The sequence below is a fragment of the Ambystoma mexicanum genome, chromosome 14, assembly GCF_040938575.1.
Source record: "Ambystoma mexicanum isolate Mex_15411 chromosome 14, UKY_AmexF1_1, whole genome shotgun sequence".
NCBI classification, from domain to species: domain Eukaryota; kingdom Metazoa; phylum Chordata; class Amphibia; order Caudata; family Ambystomatidae; genus Ambystoma; species Ambystoma mexicanum.
The window spans coordinates 602,753,542-602,773,738 of NC_090940.1; the positions used below are offsets into that span (position 1 = coordinate 602,753,542).

The following is a 20,197-nucleotide window of genomic DNA, read 5'->3' on the forward strand; positions in this document are numbered from 1 at the left end:
TATATTGCAATTGGTCCGAGCCCGGCTGAGGGAGACTAATTGGGAATTTGAAAGGGATCTGAGCCCGGCTGAAGGGGATCCAGGGGGAACCGTGAGTCACCCAAGAAAAAAATACTCTCTGAATATTGTAATAAGGGTATCTGAGCCTGGAAGAGGGGAATCCAACGTTGAACTTTTGTTTTTGAAAGGGATCTTAGCCCGGCAGAGGGGATCCAGGGTGAACACCCCAAACTGAATACTTGTAAAAGGAAAATAACTTTTGCATCTTGTTTTTTTGTACCTCAGGCCCTCTCAATAAAGAGACTTTTTAAGAAGTAAAGAGACTTGGACACAGAAGTTCCTGATGCTGCTAATGGAACTGTATCCTCGTATCGCCGAAGCCAGAGTGTGTGCTTTGCTCGAGTGAACCGCCTTGCCCAGTGCTCAAAACGTGGGGAAGGGAGGCCAACACCCCGAACATCCTGACATATAATTTTGTGAACAATTCTTTCTTTTTCATGAACACTAACCCACACTATTTGTCAATTAGCAGTAAGGATTGGCAATACATTTTTTAGTATAGGCCCTTTTATTTTGACACGACTCCACTAGGACTGCATTATTATTATTTGATGGTCGTAGCTTGCTCCCATCTGTAGATTTAGGTTTAGATAGGCGTTCATCACACCCTTGCAAAAGTTCAATAAACACCCTTGAACTGTGGTCACTTGTGTCTGTCTTGTAATTGGTTATTTATAACGTGCTTAAAACCCAGAGGTTTCTAAGCGCAGACCTGGGGATCGAACCTGTGTTGCTCCGCGTAGTCTTGCTTCCAAGGCGAGCGTGTTGCCCCTGAGCTATCCTTCCAAGACTACTGTTGATACCATGGCTTCCTTACATATCCTGCCTGCAAATTGTGGGGGTGTGGGGGTGTGCAGGCGTGTGTGCCCGCCCAATCAAGAGAAACAGCTGTTTGAGCAGTGAGAATGTGAGAGTACTAGGGATGATAATTGCAGTCAACGGACAGAGAAAGATAGATGGATGACCTAGTGTGTTTCCCGAAGTGTGGTATTACGTAGGAGTTACCAAGCAAGTTATCCGAGCCAATGATAGAGGTACATAAGAGACTGTTATTTCTCAAACATATATTAGTGAAGTAATTGGCGCAAGAGTAATCTTTACTTGCATGGGTACTTGGTCTGTTTCTAAATTTGCATCTTGAATACTGTTCCGGACCTTGTTCTTCTTAGACTGTGGTGCTCAAGACCGATGTATATTTCATATTTAATGCAGGAACAGTTTTGGCTATGGTCTAATTAGAAGCTAGGTTCAAGTAGAGGTCCCATGTATTCCTTCCGAGGACTGTTTCACACCCACTCCTCTGCTGCTTGGCTTCATCAATAGCGCACACAGAAATCCCTCGCAACCCTAGCGTTGAGTCATCTGTCACAAAGAGCAAGTGCAAGAGGATTACGTTTAATGAGCAATTAGTACAGAGCTAGTTGAAAAGGTAATTAACTTAAGAAAAGGAGTAGGTGGATCGGCAAATCTTGTTCATCACATGTACAAGCTTAACATTAAAAAAGAAAAATACATTGTGTCTCTCAAAGACAAAAAGAAGAGATTGCATTCAGAAAAATAGCAAATGCAAACCCATTCTTCATTCTGTATATTTATTGTTTTGTTCACTGACAAATTATTGTTGAAGCATGAAGGTTTTTGACAAGGTGTCTCTATATACAATCACATGATGGCCCTATTTATTTATTGTGCATTTGTAAGGCGCTTATGCAACAAGAAATTGTGTTTCAAAGCGCCCAGAGGGCAAAGGTGGAAGGGAACATGGGAACAACAGGCAAATAGAAAACTGATGGGGAGGAAAGAGATGGTCCTACTAGGCCTTGTGAACATTTTCAGAATGTGCAAGTGCAGGGAGAGAAAGGGGGTTTGCTGGGGGGGGGGGGGGAGTGCTAGGATAATCCACAGAGGGCGAAGTGCGAGGGAAGGCAGCCCATTGCAGGCAACAGGTAAGTCCCTAACAGAAATCACTTGGTAAGGAGTGGTCACCTGCCAATAGAGTAAGTGCAAACCTGTGAAGTAGTACAGGCCAGTGGGTGCCAAAAGCAAGTGCCGGGAGAGGGCAGGCTGAAGGTGATTGGGTGGGAGGCCAGGACCAGGAGGACACATAAGGTCCAAGCCCACCAATCTCAGTAACTGTAGGGTTTAGCACAGGAGGGAGAGAGGGGAGGCAGAGGTGAAGAAGAAAGTCTTGAGGGGCTTCTGGAATTTGAGGAGATCCAGCTCAAGGCAGAAGGCTGTTCCAGAGGGGGAAACCAGCAGAGGAAAGAGAACAGCCACCAGCTCACTGCTTAGAGAAACGCTTGATGCGCACAGAGTTGGTGCCGGAGGAGCGTAGAGGTCTGGAGGGAGAGTATTTAGTGAGAGCAAGTTGTAGATAACATGGTCCCCCCGGCCCCAGACAGTCTTATGGATGATGCAGAGGCATTTGAATTTAATCCTTGCAGCAACCGGGAGTCAGTGGAAAGATTCTAAGGCTGGAGAGATGCGGTACCTGGGCTTGAGTCCAAGAATAAGTTGTGCAGCCCTATTCTAGATAAGATGGAGTGGGCAGAGGGATGAAGGAGGACGTTTAAGGAAGAGGCTGTTGCAGTAGTCCCGCCTGGAGAGTACCAGAGGTCTAGAGACATTCAGCTTCTGGGGAAAAGTGAGTAAAGGAAGGATACCGCTATTACGCCTTATTACGTTTTAGAGATAATATTACCGGCTTCCACACATGCAGTCTATTGTTCATATTTTTTGTGATTTTCTTCAATACTTTGATGTGGACGTTTGTACCGCTTTGGAGTGCTTTAAACTTTAGACAGTGGAACCTGGGCTCTATGAAGTGGCAGTACTGCGGTTATGAAATTGGACATAGTGCACTCACAAGAAATAATTTTGATTTACTTAAACGTGAAAAGAAATTCTTTAACAAACTTTAATCAGTCGTACATAAAACCAGTTTGCTAAACGTTTGTTCAGTAGCTGTCCGCAGGAGGGAGAGACAGTAAAACAATTGTTCAAAACATCACTTTAATTGTACATACGTGGATTCTAAAAATTGCTTTGTGAAGAAGTTCACTTCCGGACTTGTGTTGTGAAGGGGGGAGAAGCCATGGGGGTAGTGATTCTGGGGGCAGTGCATGAAGGGTGCCCTGGGTTGCTTCACTACACCCTAGTCGTATGATGGGGGCTTCTCACAAGGAGGAAAACAAGGACCCTGTCCATTTAGGGAAACGTCTGATCTGAATGTACCATTTACACATTTCACCGACCTGTACTACCGTGATCTCCCAAATGATGCCTAGCCCTAAGTCAGTAAAAGCCCTAGTCCCTTAGCAAGGTCCTGATCAAGCAGTCAGAATTCCTTGATTGAAATATTGAGTTTGCTAGGAGAAAAAACACGCCCGATTCTGCTAGCATAGGGAGACGGTGGGAGAGACAAGGGGATCAGAGAAACCCAAGAGTAGTACCGGAATTGCTAATTTATTTCATGTGTTTGAGCTGCCATGTCCAGAGGTTCCCCTGCTTGCAAATCTCTGCCCATGATTGGGGATGCTAGCTGGAACCATGGCACTAAGGTACTGCAGCCTCTTTGCACAAATGTGCAAGAAGAGATCCAAGATGGCGGCCAGCATCTTTGAAGACTTGGACCATGGGCTTCATTAAGTAGTAGGGTGGTGACCAGAGCAGCAGAAAGGCCACAGAGAACCAAACCTTGACCAATCCCGCTGTGAGACGGAGAAAACAATAATCACCTGAGAATAGTTTTTCGATGCCGGTCCCCAGCCAGCTCCCTTCATAAGTCACAGGTGGTTTTGGGAGAGTGTGGGCATTTGGAGACAGTGCGGGAGCATGTTCGGATGGATTTAGAAGCAGATGGGAAATGTGGATCAGAAGAGTAAATGAGGTTGCCGGAGAAAGGAGGCCAATTAGGAGGCGCAGAGAGTAATAAGGAACCTGAAGCTAAGGAGGAAAAGGTGAGTAATTAAGTGAAGGGCATCAAGGAAAATGTGTAGAATAAGTTGGAGGAGGATTTGGCGTTGGAGGGAGAGAAGGAGCCTGGAGAAAGGATGCCAGAGAGGACAAGTAAGGAGGTGCGAGCTAAGAACGAGTCAAGTAAGGAATTGGGGAACGTCAAGGAGAAGGTCAAGAATAAGGGGGAGGAGAAGAATGACCATGAGGCGGAGGAAAGTCAAAAGTAGTGAAAGAGACAGAAAAAAGGGGAGAAGAGCCAAGAAGGGACTAGGCACATATAGATAAGGAGGGCTATGATGCAAACCTGACAGAAGGCAAGAGAGGTTTGAACATATTGCAGGGTGTCAGAGGTGCCAGAGGAATTGAGAGGAATACAAAGAACGGGGGAGGAAAACTAAGGAAGGTTCCCTAAAATGTAAAAACATCCTGCCTTGCCCAGGAGTTACAGAAGGACGTGGTGTGGGGAAGTAGGTCCAGCTTTCCCGACGGAGAGGAAACCAGGTCTGCACACTAAGATAAACTTCCTGCCCCTGCTGAAAACTCTGGGACTTGGCTCGGTGGCACGCCGCCCTCACTCGTGCTGAACGTGAAAGTGCACCCAGGTCCTGAGCCTGAGAAAAGGGTTTTCCAGAAATCCAAAATAACAGGACGTGAAGAAAGCAAAAGACCCAAGCCACAGACATCATCAAGGAAGAAAGTAGTGTGGGGACACTGTATGAGTATGAGTTTCTGAGAACTACTTGATACTTCCAGGACAAGATTCCTCCCTAATAGAATTTCTGCTGAATCTGGATACTCTTTCTGGGCTAAGGAAACTTATTTTGTTGGAAACTTTGTGTTGAAGCCAGAGATGTGTTTGTTTGGACACCAGGTTGAGACCGGTTGGCACTGAGGTATATTTGTACTAGTTGAAGTGACAGCACCCACCAGATCTCGATCTCATTCTCTGGCCTTGCTCTATTCATGTTTAGCCTGTCTGCACTACTGCAAAAGGAGACCCGGAGACCATGCATGGGCAAATCAGTCTGATACTGACACCAATAGCAGCAATCCAGCCCATCTCGGGAGCAGTGAGGAAGGGGCCCACGCTTGGGCACACCCTCTCACGTGGGGAGACAAACTATAACCAAAAAAGTGATGGCAGGAATATCAGTCTTCTGGTGAATTAAAGATTCCCCACAAACCATTAATTATAACTATGAAGCAGTGACTGGCATTGAGGCTGGCACTTGACCTATAATGGATATGTCAGGAGGTTGCATATGAACAAAATGAGAAAAAAGAAATCGAATAAGAAATGACCGAATTATTTTGGGCCGAATTACCACATTTTTTGGGGGCTTTTTGTACTTGTACGCACCGGCCACCCACGTATCCCTACCTCAAATTATACCCTTACCGCACACCCCATCTATTTTTCTTTAAAAAAATATCTAAATAAATCGGCCAAATCTTCGTCGATTTATTTTTTATTCGTTTTTTTGTACAACTACCATGTAAGGCTGCACATTACATATGGTCACTAAAGCCTGCATATGACATATTAAATGGAAATAGGTGCATTGTGATGCATTTGAGGGCACACTTGGCATACAATGGCAGTAATGTGACAGGTGAGGTTGCACTTTAAAACGTAAAGCGCTACCTATGGCTAAACATATTAAAAGTTCAAATACAAGAGCTATTGACATTCTTAATGCCCGTTTTCTCTTTTCGTTCAAAGGCCTGTAGTTCTGTTGTTCCCATTAATAAACCAAGGACTACAAGTCCTAGAATAAAATGAAAGATCCATCCTGGACAAGCACGTTCTTTTCTCGTAGGATCTGCATTGCTCAGCCTGTTATTCAGAAGCTTGACATCCCTTACAGAAGGCCCTTTTATGTCTAATTTTTAACATTCACTATCCCTTTAAAAAGCATATCAGAAAAAAGCCAGGAATTACAACACAGAAGAAAAATAGTAGGTGAGAATGCCCCCTCCACGCATGCCTCCAAATCCCCCTTCACATTCGATGTACATTTTTTTTCTGACTGTTGATCTCTGCTGTGATTTTATGTATGTGCTCCTGGGCTAAGCAACAGGAGTGGGTGTGGAGGCACAGCAAGTTAAGAATGTTCCCACACTAGTTGAAGTTCATAGGTTTTGTTGTAATAAACCGATTTATCTTAACTGTGTCTTAACTAAAGTTTCACCAATGAAGGTCAAAGTTTTTGTAATGTTATTTCGAATGGATTGTGGATTGCGGGGCATCACTCCTACTCTTCTGCTTCGAGGGCGTCGGGACGCATTTTCGAAGACTTCCAGGCTTATTTTGTCTGAATCTCTCCCCTCCCATTCAGCTGGTGAAGCTGATTTCGTCCTGCACGTTACATGTTCCGGGGAGGAACTTGATGAAGAGGACTGCAACCTGCAACGCCTTTTCTTCATTTGTCGGGAGGACAAAGATGAGTGCTGAGATTCACCCCTGGATCGAGATCTTTTAGCTTTCTTCCGACAAGGAGAGTCACCCCTCGACTAGAGGCTCGCTGTTTCCAACTGAGTCGTCGTCAAAGGGGATTTATGTGTCCTATCTGCAGCTAACTTCCCTTTATGTTCTTTCATGGCTTTCTCTGTCATCCAGAGGCATGATCCACACTCCAATGACTTATGATCGGATCAAAAACACCACAGACACACCCGATGGTGGTCTTTAAGGTCCGTACATCTTCGCCCGTAGCCGCAGCATTTTTAAACCCCGATCTTGGAGTCGCTGATGCCACCAAAGATGTAATTATTACTCGATAGGTTTCTCAAAGGAACCAAAGTGTGCCGATCCTCCAAAGCAATAGCTCTTGCAGAAAAACAGAACTGAAGCTAACGGTTGCTGCGCGTGCTATATGTACCAGTGGTGACTTCAACATCGGGAGGGAGGCCCTCGAGGGACAACGAGTCGACCGGCATCAACGTGCAGCACCCCGCTGCTGAATAGCCTTTCCGAGGCAGTGAAAGCTGAATATGGCTTTATTAAAAGATGAGGAATATGAGGGAGAAACATCCAATCGAAAGAACGTTACTAGGAGTAAGTAACTTGTTCATCTTATCTGTGACCCATGATCACTAAACATTTTGCAGCAGAGACAGTGACTCACTGGCAATGGCCTAAAGCCCATGGCCCACATGCTCCACACCAGTAAATAGCCAAGACCCACTGGCCCTGTGCAATGGCATGCCATTTGGACCTGTCTAGTGTCCACTATGCATCAATTCAGATAAAAGACTGTGCCCATATCCCCCTCACTAGTAGTAATGGTAGTAGTGGTCCCATCGGGCATGGCCACTTTTCACTATGAAACAATTCTGATCAAACACTGTGGCCCACATGGCCCAGATCCCCATTGTAAGTAAATAACCATGCACCACTAGCCATGGCCTTGGGCAGTGGCCCCTGTCAATGCTGCCCCAATTAGGCTAAAAGACCATTGTGCCCTGCCCGTGATCCCCATCTCCTTTAGTTGTAAATAATATTTACATATCCAGTCCCACCCACGCCCCTTTTTTACCTTCCTTTCATTGAAAAGGTATTTTTCAGTGACTTTCCTGCAGAAGCACACTCCCATTCAACCTGATGCTTCCTTGTATGGTTGCGAAAATTGTTTCTGCGGAAACTAGTCTTTTTCTGATTACGACAGTAATGGGCAAACGCTTGTAAATTGAAATCTTCCCCATGCTTACTGCCATTATACATGTGCACCGTTCTTCTGTTAATGTCCTCCACACCATCCCTCTACTGTGAAAATCCCTCTGGACCCTCTTCAATTATCCACTTTCGCCCTACACATTTTCTTTTCGATTGCATCTTGCGATTTCCTGACAGGTATCCTACAGAAGAACAAAAACAATCTAACACAAAAGTTATTGTTTAGCCCTCTCCAAATGGCCCACACAACCTTTTGGCCCCCTTCACCATACCCACCTTGTCCCTGATGTACAACTACTCTTTTCCTCCATCAAATATTATTTTGAGCCCTTTTCAATTTTGCCTTTCTGCATGATTACCATGCCAATCACACCCATAGAGCAAAAAAATAAAAACAATGGCAGGTTTTCTTTTCTGAAAAGCATCAGTGCTGCAATGCACAATGGGAGATATTGTCACAGGTGGCCTCAAATACACACCAACTTTTGAAGAGTGTTTTGTTAAAAGTCTTTAGTAGGGGCTCACTAAGTTCTAACCCTCTGTCGTCTCCATTGGGCTGTTCCCACCCCAGCCCAGGTGTTCATGTACCTTGAAATTGTCACTAGAGATTGGTAACTTCTACTACCTAGTAGCTGACTGTCTGGTTGGCCTAAAAACCTAAATGCAAATACTGTATCTAGCAGTCTCCCGATGGGATGTTCTAGGTGGATCCTATTCAGGGTTCCTGTAAGAATAGCAATGACCAGCTGGAATTTGCCTTCAATGTCTCATGCCCTTGTTTTACTACTCACCCTGATCTTCTCTGTCTTGTTTCCTTCCTTCTACTCTTCTCTTTCTCCCACATGTTGCTCCTCCCTCTTCCCCTCTGTCTGCTGTTCCTTCAATATTCTCTGTCATCTACTCCTTATCTCTGCTCTATTCACATCTACTCATTTTCCTTCAAGCACCCTCCCCTACTCTCTCCTCCCACCACTACTCTCTCCTCCCACTATCCTTTAATACTCTCTCCTCCCCCACCCACTACTACTCTCTTCCCACTACTCTCTACTGCTCTCTCCTCCCAATACACTACATTCCACCCCCATCTTTTCCCACAGTCACCCTCATTTCACTCGCTCACACCTCTAAACTCTTCAGTAGTTTTCTTCACTCACCTTCCACACCCTCACACCTAAGTACCACCTTCTCTCACTAACCAATACCTCACCTTGCGCACACTCGCTGTAATACCCCTCCTGGTTCTGCTGTACCGTCCTTACTCTGCCTAGTCTCTTGGTCCACCTTCTACTCCCTTGACCTTACCCAAACAATCCACACTGCATTCATCTCTTTGACCCTTTTTGACGGCCTTTTCATTTTCAATTGGTACTTCTTCCCCACTGACTCCACGTGCCAACCACTGGCTTTTGTTTCAAAAGGGGACGGGTTTCAGGCATCAGAGAACATATAACCAGTGTTTAGCCCCAGCTCCTTTTCCTAAGTGGGTCCTCAGGCGATTGGTAATGGTGGCCTGCTGCAGGCATAGTCAATTTGACAGTCGTGTCTAGATTAAGTTGAACGTCTGGATAGCCAGTTTGTGTGCGACATTCCTCTTCCGTTCTGAGTCACTGCCTCTCTCTTTCCGGGGAGCTGCAGGCTCTGACCTTTACTGGTACACTGGCCTGCATGCTGCACATCAGGTATGTGGCAAGTAAAAGTGGTATATTAATCATTTAGCAAGGGACAGGTAGACATTACAGGGACTGGGGCCTTCTCAACTCACACAGCACACTTCAGGGCTAGGACTGGCTTTGGTAAGTACCCTAGTAGGTCTCCTGCCCCCGGTTCAGAGGGTTTCCCATTCCCTCTTGACAAGGTCTGATCCTTGACCCTGTCACAATATATACAGGTTTTGTGGGACCCGGGCACCCCTTTCTCCATCAGATATTTTAAAAACTACTGTTCAGATTTACATCAAACAAAAAAGGAATATCTGCAATGCCTTGTGCCCAACTTGTTTCTTATTTGGCGCAAATCCATCTGGTGGTGTTGGTTGTGTGCATGTTTAATGGAAGCACATTTTTCTCTATAGGAATATTAATGGGATTACACCAAAAACAGCTTTGATTTGTTTGCTGAATACTCTTTTAACCGTTTTGATGAACTTGCCCCAAAACTTGTGATTTTGATGTGTCCATGATAGATATTTGGTGTGAACAAATTTCTGCCGGATTCGTCAAGCGATTCAAAGCTTATTAGCAATAGAATTTTGGGAAAGGTTAATGTAAATTGGTTTTTATCTTAATCGGATAAAGCAATATGGATGGATGTATGTGACTGAAATTGCCTAGCACGGTGTCCCCATAACCGGAATAATTTGGGCTACATTAGTGAAATGGTTCCAAAATTATTAAGCGTAGGAAAAGGAGATTTCAGATCGGAACTATTTACTATCCCTTAGAAAAAACGTTTCATCCCATAGACAAGCGCAGACCAACAATTAATGGATGATTTGCGCCACGTAAGAAACAAGTAACACAAGGATTTCACAGGGGAAAACGTGGAGAAAATCTATTTTGCTGATCTCTAATAGAAAAAAATGTCCATACATATTTTTACACTTGCCCAAAAGTGGAGCAAAATAGGGGCTTTTGCCGTTTGTGCCGCTTATGTGGCATGGAATTGAAACAAACTGGTTTTGCTCCATATTTCCTATTTGACCTATAAAATATTTGATATGACATAAAGTTTTGTTCCAGGCTAAAAAATGGAACAAATGTATTTTTCAGGTGTTTTTTTTCTATTTATGTAATAAGACATTGAAAACCTAAATGTTCCACTTTTCATATGTAAAAGGTGTGTCTACGGTAAGAACAAAAACAGGCTGAAACCTCTACTTTACTAATTCTAAATATAGTTACCAGAATGTTTAAGCTTCAACATATGATAGTGAAACACATTAAGTCATATAAGGAATGAATTTAATATTTCAATACATGTGTAAGATTAAGGTAAAAGATGTTTACTCAGCTTCTTTATTGAATAAAAGTCCAAAAGTTGACAGCTTTTTTTTAACTACTGCAATTTATGGAATCGCCAATTGATTAAAGCGACTTTTTCCTAGTAAATAATTAATCATTACATATTTGTCAAGAGGAGTTTTTTTTCCAATAAGGAAGGCGCTACATACCTTTGTCCTTGATAAAGCACTGTTGCGTGAAATGCGCCGGTGTTTGAATAAACACCACCCCTTCATCTCGGTTGCTTGTAGCTCCTTTCTTCTCTTTACATTTTGTAATGACTTAATGGACATAGTACCAAGTCCCCTCGGGTATGACCATCCTTGATGAACCATTGTCAACCTTTTATGAATTAATTTTTAACTGCCTTGGATCCCCCCCCCCCAGTGCCAAGATCTTTTTTGGTGATTTTGGTATTTCGCCATTCAATGCCTTCTAAAGCTTTGTTTCATTAACCCCTTAAGTGCCAAGGACAAGGTATCTCGTCCTTGGCAACAGGGGGGTAATCTCAAGGACGAGAACCTCGCTTTTTCTTGTTAATGGCATAATAGTTTGCATATTGAAACTTGTCAATGTCCGTGGTTGAGTAGGTATGCCCTAAAGCAAGATGCGTCTACTGCAGAAGTACTTTTATCAGCACCCCTTCCTATTACCAAGGGCCTTCCAGTCCTAGTAGCCATGCTTGATGAGATGCAGGTAATACGGCAGCCGACCTCCAGATATCCATGTTGCAATCCATCGGGAAAGTCCTTCAACCTCACATAAAATTTGACACAGACATCCCGAAGATGAAACCCTTGTCACCTTTAACTCAGGAGCCCCTTCATGATTACCATTTTCTTGAGATAAGGGGACTATGCACTAGGACAGGGGTCTGCAATGTTTGGCTCTCCACATGTTGATATTGATATTGATATTTTATTTCTATCGCGCTCATACACAAGTGTTTCAGAGCGCGACAAGGCAAGGGAAGGGGCATAGGGGAGAACAAAAACAACGATCTTACTAGGCCAGTGATATTGAGAACGTGCAAGTGCAGGGTAGGGGGAGAAGTGCATGGAAGGGGGAACAAAGGAGAGTGCGGAGCGAGAAGGAAAAAACAAAAATAATAATAAAATAATAAATAAAAAGGCAACAAACAATGGGAGTGCAGCCAGCAAGTGGCAAGTGCTGGGTTTATGACAGCAGGCCATGTAGGTATGAAACTGCAGGAAGAAAAGGGGACGGCTGTATGGGGACGGCTGTATGGGTACAGATACAGACCCCAGTGCAGGGGATGGCCCGGAGGCAGTGCGTGAGGGTGGCAAGATCAACAGGTACCTGGGCCCGGAGGACAGAGGGTGGCCAGGTGCATGGTGCCGAGGGAGAGTAGAATCAATAGGGGAGAGGGGAGGAGAAGGCAGAAGCAAAGAGGAAGGTTTTGAGGTGCTTCCGGAACCGGAGATGGTTCTCCTCAAGTTTTAGAGTGGCAGGGAGGCTGTTCCAGAGGGAGGCCCCAGCCGAAGACAGATCTACCCCCTGCTCGTTTCTTTGAGAAACGACTGACCCTGAGGGAGTTAGAGGTAGAGGAGCGGAGTGCTCGAGATGGGAGGTATTTGCGGAGGGATAGCTGAAGGTATGTTGGACCCAGGCCCCAGAAAGCCTTGTGAACAATGCAGAGGGGTTTGAATTTAATCCTTGCATCCACTGGGAGCCAATGGAGAGATTTCAGAGCTGGAGAGATACGATCCCAGGGCTTGAGGCCAAGGACAAGTCTTGCAGTCCTGTTCTGGATAAGTTGTAAAGGGTGAAGAGTAGAGGTAGGTAGATTAAGAAAGAGGCTGTTGCAATAGTCCAACTTAGAGAGAACCAGAGCTTGGGAGACGGTGAGCTTCTGGGGGAATGAGAGGAAAGGAAGAATACCTCTGAGGAGGTGCAGTGGTATGTTTGACTTTTTTGATACATCAGCGATGTGGGCGGAGAAGGAGAGTGTGGAATCAAAGGTGACACCAAGGTTCTTGGCCTCGCAGGTGGGGATAGGAGGAGGGCCAAGGGAAGCCGGCCAGAGAGTGAGGGGAAAGGAAGGTGATGGTGTGCCAATGAGGAGGATCTCTGTCTTGCTGGCATTAAGACAAATATCTTTGGCAGCACACCAATCTTGGATGGCAGTTAGGCAATCAGTGATGAGAGAGGTGGAGGAGGTGGCCGAGGGCAGCCTGAAAATGAGTTGTCGTCTACGTAGTGCTGGAAGTTTGAGCAGAAAATGGCAATACAGCGGGCGAGAGTTGCCAAGTATTGGTTGAAAAGCCAGGGCGAGAGGTTAGACCCCTGCGGAACACCACAGCTGGAGAGGAAGATAGATGATACGAAGGACCCAAGTTAGACCTGGGAGGGTCGATCAGAGAGGAAAGAGGTCAGCCAGGGCAGAGCCTGATCAGTGATGCCCAAGTTATCCCAGAGACGGTTGAGCAGGATGGTATGGTTGACCGTGTCGAAGGCAGAGGAGAGATCAAGTAGGATGAGAACAGAGGGAATGCTAGAATCAAGATGACTCTGGACTCCAACTCCCATGATCCCTCTCCATTGACTATGCTGACTTGGTTTAATGGAAGTTGTAGTCCAAAACATCTGGAAAGCCAAAGGTTGCAGACTCCAGGACTTAGAAGTACAGTAGTCACTGAAGTGAGTTTCTTTCACTTGTTGCATATCTTTGTATGCTTATGCTGCAGAAGAGTATCTACAGCCCTCGTTCTTTTCAGCTGTTTCTATCTGCCGCTGGGTATATGCTCCCTCATATACTATCAAGGTGCCAGCTATGAAATATAGTTTGAGTCAAACAGGCAAGACTGTCACATGCTCTTCCATCAAAGCTTCTCTTCTTATGTGTATTTGAGGTACTAGGGAATGGGTGAGTAGGTCCCCACTACCCTTATGCTCCCACCACCCCCTCCAAAGTACTGATGAGTATTGACTGACATCCCATGATGAGCCCTTCACACCGCCTGGAACCAAAACCTGCCTCTGCCATTTGGGGAAAAGTGTGGGAGATCTGTGCATGTGCCTTGAAACACCCAGACAGTCACAAAGGGCGACAGGTGTAGGTGAGAGGCAGGACAGATGGAGACAAATGCCAGCAGGCCACACTTGAAAACCTCTAGTCCAGAGTTTTGAGAATGATGGTATTGCCTGAATATTCACATGTGGCTTCCTAGAAAGTTTGATGTGGAACCACACACTTACATCATCACTGACCTACAAACATTAAGTAGATTAGGTTTCTCTTGGAGCCCCCAGGTGATGGTACTTAATGACTAACTGACTGACAGACGCTATTGTTGAAAAGTTAGCTTAAACCAAATGTTTAAAAGGATCTGACATATTGGTTTAGGATGTCTTGCTGTGCATTAGTACCCTCCAAATAATCACAAAGGACCACCTGAACAGCTTCTAGCTGTATGCAGCACCAAATACTTAATAAAGTAAATTTATTTGAATCCAAGCCTGCTTATTTTTATTTTGTAGTTGAGGATATGCACTCTTACTGTTAAGAGCACATCCATTGAATGCAGAGTTCCTAGAAGAATCTGCACACTCGCCAACCTTGGAACCTACACAGAAATAGCCAAGGAATGATGTGGAAAGTACTTTGTGTGTTTTCAAATGAATAACAATTACATATTGATCCTCTCTCTTTGCTCTTTAAGTCATAGGCAAAGAAGGCAGGAAGAAGTTGGGTCGGAGTCGATCTTTCAGCAGCCAAGCAATCCATCCAAAACATGGCACGCTAGAGAAATGTGCTAAGTATGGTTCATCAATGTCTTGATTGTCTATTAAATGTATCAGTAAAGTCACTGACGTGTGTAACTCTAGTCTCCTTTTTGTGGATTTCTTTGGAAAATCTGGGTATTGTGATTGATGTATTTAGAATGCATCTACTGACACTCTATGTAAGTGCTGTATGCGATGGTGATTCTTCTGCAATTGGATTTACATTGTAAGCTTTGAGAGCATGTACATTGGAGGAGACGAGAGGGGGCTTAGTAAAGTTGAAGATACCTGATAGTATTCACACTTAGAGAGGGCATCAACATAGGCCTTCATTCTGAGAGTACAAAATGGGAGCCATTGTAATACCTTTATCCTTCACTAGCATTGGATCTTTCATAGATTCACATGCTGTGAATATACCCAGTCAGGCTGGGAATCCTTGGTTACATCTTTGGGACCCTTTTCCCAAAGAAAATCCTTAACACCTTTTGCAGCCCATCCACCTTATTATGGGTGCTTATGGTCCCTATGCAGACTACCTTGAGATTTCAACTGTCTTTTCTTGCTGGAAGGAGTCCTCGAGTTGTTCTCTTCACAGAGAAGAATTTAATCTCAGAAAAGGATTTCCAAAAATGATGGTTTAGAGGAGCAGTGCCTGGGAAGCAGTAAAGTGCTTTATGTTAGAAAATATGGAGAGCATGTAACAAAAAGTCAATTTTAAGGCCTGCTCCACGTGTGGCCTAAAGAATGTCTACGAAGGGGACAGACTTGCAGAACACATTTACTGTTTGAACCATAATCACTCCACACAGGAGCCCCAATCACTCCACAGAGGAGTGTGACATATGTAAAGGGTTTAGCACTAAAACCCTAAAGGACAGATACAGACGCTTAGTCTGTTGGCTAAATTAGGTGAATTATCCCACCTCAGAAGCCGAGTCATCTAGGAGTGCGGCCGTACCTAGACCAGCAGAGAAGAGACCCTCTTCTCGACATAGAGCGAGGTCATGCTAAAAAAAAAGGGAAAGACATGACCCGAAGACCCCTACAAATCGGGCCTTGTAATCTGAGTCACTTTTTCCAGCCATTATTCAGTGTTATTACTTTTCTCAGTCCCCCTTTAATAGGGTTTTTTAACTCTCGGGTTTCTCATGCTTCCGTAACCTGAATAGTTTTTCCAGCGATTTTTCACAGTGTTCATATTACTCGCACTCCCCATTTCATAGGATATTTGCACACTTGGTTTTCTCAGGCTCTCATAAACGGAATGTGTTGCCCAGCTATTATTCGCAATCTTCATAGCTTGCAGCATTATGTCTTCCGTGTGGTTTCTCAGGCTCTCGAAACCTTGATGGCTTTCCCTGTGACTACGTATCTCTGTAGCTACAGTCCAACATGCACAGAGCTCAGGAATCCAAGCTCTCTCATACGGTCTGGTCTCAGCATCTGTTACAGCCTCCCAGGCCACCACAGGTCCTGCTTGGTCGCGCCACCAGAAGAGACTGGTATCTTTCCGTCTCTGCTCGCGTTCCGGCCTGGGCTCCTAGGTTGGATAGAATGCCAACCTGTAGGCGTTTGGTTAGCGTTTTGCTTGCCCTCCTTGTTTCCGCTGACTCTGTGGGCCAGCGTGGCATCGCCCCTCCAGGAGCAGTCCCACTTCCTCCGTAAGAGTCTGTATTTGCTTTACAATCCATCCTCTTCATATACACATCATAGACACAATTTGAATGGTGTTCTTCTTTGTTGACCATGGCATTCAGTTTGTGTTCAGTAGTTCCTGCAGCCAAGACAGCTGATGAAGGATCTTTTTTGAAATGTGGTTGTAGGAGATATACAGGTCTTTTCCATATTCATATATGCATACAAGGTGGTTTGGATGGGGAGTTCCATTCTGGAATGGGAGTCCTTGTGCCCAAGAGGGGAGGCGCTCTCAGTGAAGTCCCACTTGCCCAGACCCTTAGGCAGGGTCTTCCATAGTCGGTTTACCTCCCTAGCCTCAAAGGGGGTGGCTCCCCTGTGGGGAGAAGGCACGATTTGTCAGGATTCGTCACACTTCTCTTTAGGGGACAAGGACTACCATTCCCATGGGGAACTCCCTGGACACAAGGTATTATCTGCCTAGATGGGAGTAGGAACTACTAACAATACATCTATGTGTTTGGCTCAAAGTAATGCTGATCTTTCCAAATGCTTGACAACCTTTGGTGAACAATATGCCCCTTCTAAAAACCGGTGAAAGAATAAAAGGCCAACAACCCTTAAATGGAGTAGGAGAAACCCAAAGCAGAGGCAAACCTCAGACGTGACAACGTCTGCATGCGGAAGAACTGTGCAGACTCGCAGAGCAGGCTGACGCGCAGAAGGAGGTGGAGACCAGAGAGAGACGCTGCACACCAAACGAGGATTCTTGGAAGGCCGGAGAGGCAGAGGCTGCTCTGAGCAAACCGGACCTGGAGACGTGTCCACTAACCAGACGTGGTGTGCATGGAGCCTGCAGACAGATGCCGAGTCCAGGGACAACGGGTGGACTCGGTCCTCCACAATCCAACTCGTAGCCAACCACACTGGGACACAGTAAGCAGAGTGACAAGAGGGAATGAGACAACTCAAAAGGTTGCGAGAACCTGAGAAAACTGAGGAGCATAAACCTCCAGAGGGGTCACATTGACCCAAGTAAAGGAAGATAGCCAGAAGCTTGGGGGGGGTTGGGGGGGGGGGGTTGGGGGGGGGTTGTGTGTGTGTGTGTGTGTGTGTGTGTGTGTGTGTGTGTGTGTGTGTGTGTTTTCAATTTTGTGCCAACTGTGCTGTTGTCTGTTATAACTCGACTAACGCCACAAGCTAGTACCATTTGGCAAAAGGCACTTGGTCCGAAATGTACATGCTAAAACATTACTTTATTGTGAAAATTCAACAATTGCATAGAAATGTACATGTATAAGCCAGCACAGACTTACAAATTAAAAAGAGCTATCTGTAGAATGCTCCTAATGATGCCACGCGTTCCACCCCAACTCTGGGACTTCCTCAGGCAAAATGTGCAACCATTATGCTTGGGGCATAATTTATTTCCAGACTTCATGAAAGTCTTTCACGTGATCGGTCATGTGACTCTAGCTGTTAGTTCTCCTAATAGCTTGCTCAATGCAGGCGGCCATTTTAGAATGGCAATTCTCATATAGTTGTCAATGCATGTATATATCATTAACGGGCATCGTTAGTGCAATACATTCTATAAATGGAGAACATTGGTCTTGGACTTTCTTTTCATTTTACTGATACTAATGGTTTGTATATTCGCCCCCAATGCCCAAGTGGCCAATAAATTCATAATATCTTCTACGGCAGTAAAATCCTGGGTGGCAGCGTACTTGTCAGTTCTTTTATGTTGTATCCAAATATATTGCTGCAGCAATTAATTCGCAATTACAATTCATTCTTCATACAGTGAAGGAGATCATGTCACTATCTAAGAACACCGATTTGCATATTAGATGTTTACTCTGTAAAAAACACGCCGCTGTGAGCTCAAAAAAACACACACAAAATGTATAGATAAAATAACAAAAGTTACTACGTGTTTAAGGTGCTACATCTAGTGCTAATAAAGTGATAGTGCTTACTAATGTTGAGGTCACCACTTATACCGTCTTGCCCCAGTGGGTTAAATGACTCTCAACCTTAAAGTGTCTACGTGTTCGAAATTGTAAAGTCAACATACAAAGGTGTCCCTCTGCTCTGCTCAGTATAACAGGTTGTGCTATTCTCTAATGGAGATTGCTCAGTTTAAAATGTTTGCTAAATAATAAAAACAGTATTATATGGTATAGTTAAAATCTTCACACTCTTGCTATAGAAAATTCAACTTCCATGATTCATCTATTATTCTGAGTAACAAAGTATGGATTTACTGCAATCCTCCAAAAGATGTATGGCTAATTCCTCTCTGGCATTGTGACCTCTCGGTCCGCCTCGTGGCATTAAAGACTCTTATGCCTAATGGCATCTTGCATCGATCTAGTCCCGTACATGAGACTTCGTATGAGAAACAAATGACCTCTCGCTAGCGGCTGGAATCAGCTGTTGGATCCTCAGACATTGGAAATTTCCGTACCTATTCAGATTCGGAAATCCCTGGTTTGTTGGAACGAATCGGAAAACCTGTTAATAGGGTCTCTGTTTCAACATCTCCCATACTCAAATTGTGGTGACGATCGATTCCCCACAGGACGGATGGGTTGCTCATTGCCATCATTTGACAACTCAGTCTTTGATCAGAACAGGAGAGGAAGACCAAACGTGTTGGAGCTGAAAGCAATTTTGTATGTACTAAAGTCATTTCTACCCTCCGTTCAGGGAAATGGGATAAAAAAGAATTCAGACAATACCACCTCTGTTTTCTGTAAACAAAAAAGGGGGGACCTGATCCCCTCCACTTTGTATTCTGTTGTAACAAATATGGTATTGGCCATGTAAAACCATCTTTTTCTGACATAGTGAATCTTCTAGAGGGATAGAGAAATGTCTTAGCTGGCAGCTTGAGCAGGATGGGGTTAGCACCATACAAATGGGAACGAAAGCCATCTGTTGTGAAGATGTTCCAGAAATGGGGTCATCCGGCAGTGGATTTGTTCAGAACTGAGTACAATGCCCTCTGTCCCCAATATGCATCAAGGGACGTCCTTCTTTGGGAGACGATCTACATCTGGATTGATTGAACAAAACACTCTGTGCATTTCTTCCACTCCCTCTAATACACTAGACGTTGGTGAAATTCAAAGCAACACAAAACTCTACAATGATCCTCGTAGTTCTGTTCTGGCAGCGTCAGATTTGTTTTACGTATCTGTTCCATCTGGCAAAGCTTCTGACATTAGATCTACCCGATGACAAAAGATCTTCTGAGTCAGCAGAAGGGACAGGTGTGTCACTACTACCCTCATTTACTGAACCTGAAAGCTTGGTTGATGAAGAACTGACCTTCGCTCATTTGCATATATCTGAGCAGAATCTAAAAATCATGACAGCTTCCAGGAAGGTATCCACAAGGAAGCATTTTAAAAAGCAAATGGTCTGGTTTTGCCATTTGTCTCTGGATCGCAGTTTAAACCCATTACAAGCATCTTTCGACAATGAGGTGCCTTTTATGTCATTCCTAGCATCGACAGGAGTGAAAGTATACACTTGTAAACATTACTTCAGCATTTTGTGCCCATTTGGATGGAGAACGGAAAGCTTTTTCTGTATTAAATTATACAATTCAAAGGCATTTCTAGAAGCTACTCCAGTTGTATCCATCTATTCCGATCGCCCATTTTCGTGAGATTTAAACTTGATTCTGCAGCATTAATACACAAACCTTTTGTGCTGATGGGCTCTTGTGAAGTTGACTTCCTAACATGGAAAACTGCCTTTCTGGTAGCTGTTACGTCAGCAAGAATAATAGGAGATCTTGAGGCCCTATCCTCAAAGGAACCTTATCTGTTTAAAGTGCCGTCCTTCCTACTGAAGGTAGTCTCGGAATTTCATCTGAACCATAAGATTTTCCTTCGGACTACATTCTTCACTGTTGCAGGAGGCCTTGCACAATCCGGACGTGTCTAGTCCTCTAAAGTTGTATTTAGAAAGAACCAAACCATGAGGGACATCTCATGTATTGTAAGAGCTTACGAGAGGAAGGGGGGCTTTCGGCTCTGCAGAGACTTCGGGCTCATTCCACAAGAACCAAGGCAGCATCAGTAGCCTTTATTGGCACCTCCCT

General features: G+C 44.5%; 1 protein-coding gene across 3 annotated transcripts in view; it reads left to right on the plus strand.

Annotated features, from left to right (window-relative positions):
- Positions 1-20,197, plus strand: part of PPP4R4 (protein phosphatase 4 regulatory subunit 4) — a 1,234,696-nt gene that overhangs the window by 1,074,983 nt on the left and 139,516 nt on the right. For all 3 annotated transcript variants that reach the window (XM_069637985.1, XM_069637983.1, XM_069637984.1), the window contains one exon: positions 14,376-14,472. In XM_069637985.1, the coding sequence (XP_069494086.1) occupies positions 14,376-14,381 (6 nt within the window). In that variant the 3' untranslated portion in view covers positions 14,382-14,472. Of the gene's footprint in view, positions 1-14,375; positions 14,473-20,197 lie in introns of those variants that run through there.